The sequence below is a fragment of the Colobus angolensis genome, unplaced genomic scaffold (assembly GCF_000951035.1).
Source record: "Colobus angolensis palliatus isolate OR3802 unplaced genomic scaffold, Cang.pa_1.0 Scaffold84, whole genome shotgun sequence".
Classification (NCBI taxonomy): Eukaryota; Metazoa; Chordata; class Mammalia; order Primates; family Cercopithecidae; genus Colobus; species Colobus angolensis.
In genome coordinates this window covers 415,294-417,731 of record NW_012122265.1, presented here as the reverse complement: position 1 = coordinate 417,731, position 2,438 = coordinate 415,294, and the positions used below count along the sequence as shown (strand labels likewise).

General features: G+C 53.0%; 1 protein-coding gene across 3 annotated transcripts in view; it reads right to left on the bottom strand.

Moving 5' to 3' along the window:
* PHRF1 (PHD and ring finger domains 1) overlaps window positions 1-1,950 on the bottom strand; it is a 30,733-nt gene extending 28,783 nt beyond the window's left edge. For 2 of the 3 annotated variants that reach the window (XM_011929996.1, XM_011929997.1), the window contains exons 1-2: window positions 1,826-1,950; window positions 1,351-1,470 (exon numbers count right to left, since the gene is read on the bottom strand). In XM_011929996.1, the coding sequence (XP_011785386.1) occupies window positions 1,351-1,470; window positions 1,826-1,919 (214 nt within the window). In that variant the 5' untranslated portion in view covers window positions 1,920-1,950. The remainder of the gene's footprint in view (window positions 1-1,350; window positions 1,471-1,825) is intronic. The other variant, XM_011929998.1, reaches the window with a different exon arrangement.
* Window positions 1,951-2,438: the final 488 nt, after the last annotated feature.

The following is a 2,438-nucleotide window of genomic DNA, read 5'->3' as shown; positions in this document are numbered from 1 at the left end:
TTGCCTTGGCCTCCCGAAGTGCTGGGATTACAGGCATGAGCCACTGAGCCTGGCCTGAATTTCTTAATAAAATCATAAAATCGCACAATGCCTCTGTCAGCTCTCAGGAGTTCTGTTCAGATGAGTGTATGAACTACAAGTGGGTCAGGAGGTCCCAGGTCATGGCAAACCCCAGGTCACGCTAAACCCATCCTGTACCTAGGTGATGAAGGCAGGCCTTTGGCGGGGTGTGGGGGGCGGGCGGTTGCCAAGATCTTGCTGCTCCTTCCATGGGGAATTCCAGTTCGGTTCCATTCTCTCCAAAAACATCACAGATCATGTTGTTCAGTGTTCTTAGACATTTTAATTTTTTGCCCTCAACAGAGAAGAGACCTACTACGTTGTCAAACTGAACTTCAAAATGAAGGACTACAGCCGGGCACAGTGGCTCACACCTGTAATCCCAGCACTGGGAGACTGAGGCGGGTGGATCACGAGGTCAGGAGATCGAGACCATCCTGGCTAACACGGTGAAACCCCGTCTCTATTAAAAAATACAAAAAATTAGCCAGGCGTGGTGGCGGGCGCCTGTAGTCCCAGCTACTCGGGAGGCTGAGGCAGGAGAATGGCATAAACCCGGGAGGCAGAGCTTGCAGTGACCTGAGATCCGGCCACTGCACTCTAGCCTGGGTGACAGAGTGAGACTCCGTCTCAAAATGGTGGCAGGGGCCTGTAATCCCAGCTCCTCGGGAAGCTGAGGTAGGAGAACTGCTTGAGCCCAGGAGGCGGAAGTTGCAGTGAGCTGAGATTGAACCACTGCACTCCAGCCTAGGCAACAGAGCAAGACACCAGCTCAAAAAAAAAAAAACACCAAAAACAAACAAACAAACAAAAAACCCTGGGCGCGGTGGCTCACACCTGTAATCCCAGCACTTTGGGAGGCCAAGGCAGGCGGATCACAAGGTCAGCAGATCAAGACCATTCTGGCTAATGCGGTGAAACCCCATCTCTACTAAAAATACAAAAAATTAGCCGGGTGTGGTGGCGGGTACCTGTAGTCCCAGTTGCTTGGAAGGCTGAGGCAGAAGAATGGCCTGAACTCGGGAGGCAGAGCTTGCAGTGCGCTGAGATCACACCACTGCACTCCAGCCTGGGCGACAGAGCAAGACTCCGTCTCAAAAAAAAAAAAAGAAGGACTACGAATAAAGTGAGCCGTCATCACAGCTGAAGACGAGGCCTCACTGCAGGTGACCACGGGGATGAGGCCAGCTGTGGTGATGACAGCACTCTCACGGAGGATGTGTTATAAAAGGCTGTCCCCACCACGACAAGAGGAAACACAGGAGCCGGCGTGAGCACCAGCTGTCTCACCAGATCTGTCTTCCAGGTCTTCCTCCTCAGACGCCCCCTCATCTTCTCCGTCTGTGCCATCTCCGTGCTCGCTGTCGCTGTCGTCCCCGGAGTCCCCACTGCTGCCCTCGCTGCTTTCCTCTAGACACCAGGGTGAGACACAGGCCGCAGGGGCGTCAGGACTATGCAGCAGAGAGCAGGGTAGCTTTGCACAGGCATAGAGGCATTAGGAGCACCTGCCAAACGGCTAACAGCTTCCCCAGGGCTGGCAAGGTGGGGGCACACGCAGGGAAAGGGAACATCGTTTCATTCAACATTTGTGTTGTTTGCATTAAAAATTAGAGAAAAGAATACGCTACTTCCACAATTTAAAATCAAAGGATAATTTTTTTTAGACTGAAAGTTGACAAGCGACACACACAGATGACCTCCAAAGGGAAACACCAGGCACCCTGGTCCTCCTGGGGACGCCCCTACCCGGCACTGGGCAGCTCACCAAAGTCACCTGCCGGGTCCGCAAGGCCGACCTGTGGGCGTCCATCCGGCCCTGGGCTCCGGGCCACAAGCTCATCCAGACTGTCGTCATCCATTGCTGCACATTGAGCTCAGCTCTGAAAGAAAGCAGAGCCAGGGAACTTCGAAACTGTCCCAGGCTGCAAAGAGCCCTCTGAAGAGCGATGACCTCTCCCCACAGGCCGCATCCCAGTGTCACATCCACCGCCACAGCACGTGGAGGGTGAGCCCTAAGATACCACACACGCAACAACCCTCACCAGTAAGCCTTGCACATGATTCACATTTACAGAGCTACCTGAAAAGCCAGATCCCAGCTGGCCACTGCACCCGGCCAGGAAAAAAAAAAAATTGTTTTTAACTAAAAAAAAAAAAAAAAAAAAAAAAAAAAAAAATAGGTCGGCAGGGTGCAGTGGCTCACGCCTGTAACCCCAGCACTTTGAGAGGCCGAGGCGGGTGGATCACCTGAGGTCAGGAGTTCGAGACCAGCCTGGTCAACATGGTGACACCCCACCTCTAATAAAAACACAAAAATTACCCAGGCGTGGTGACATGCGCCTGTAATCCGAGCTACTTGAGAAGCTGAGGCAGGAGAA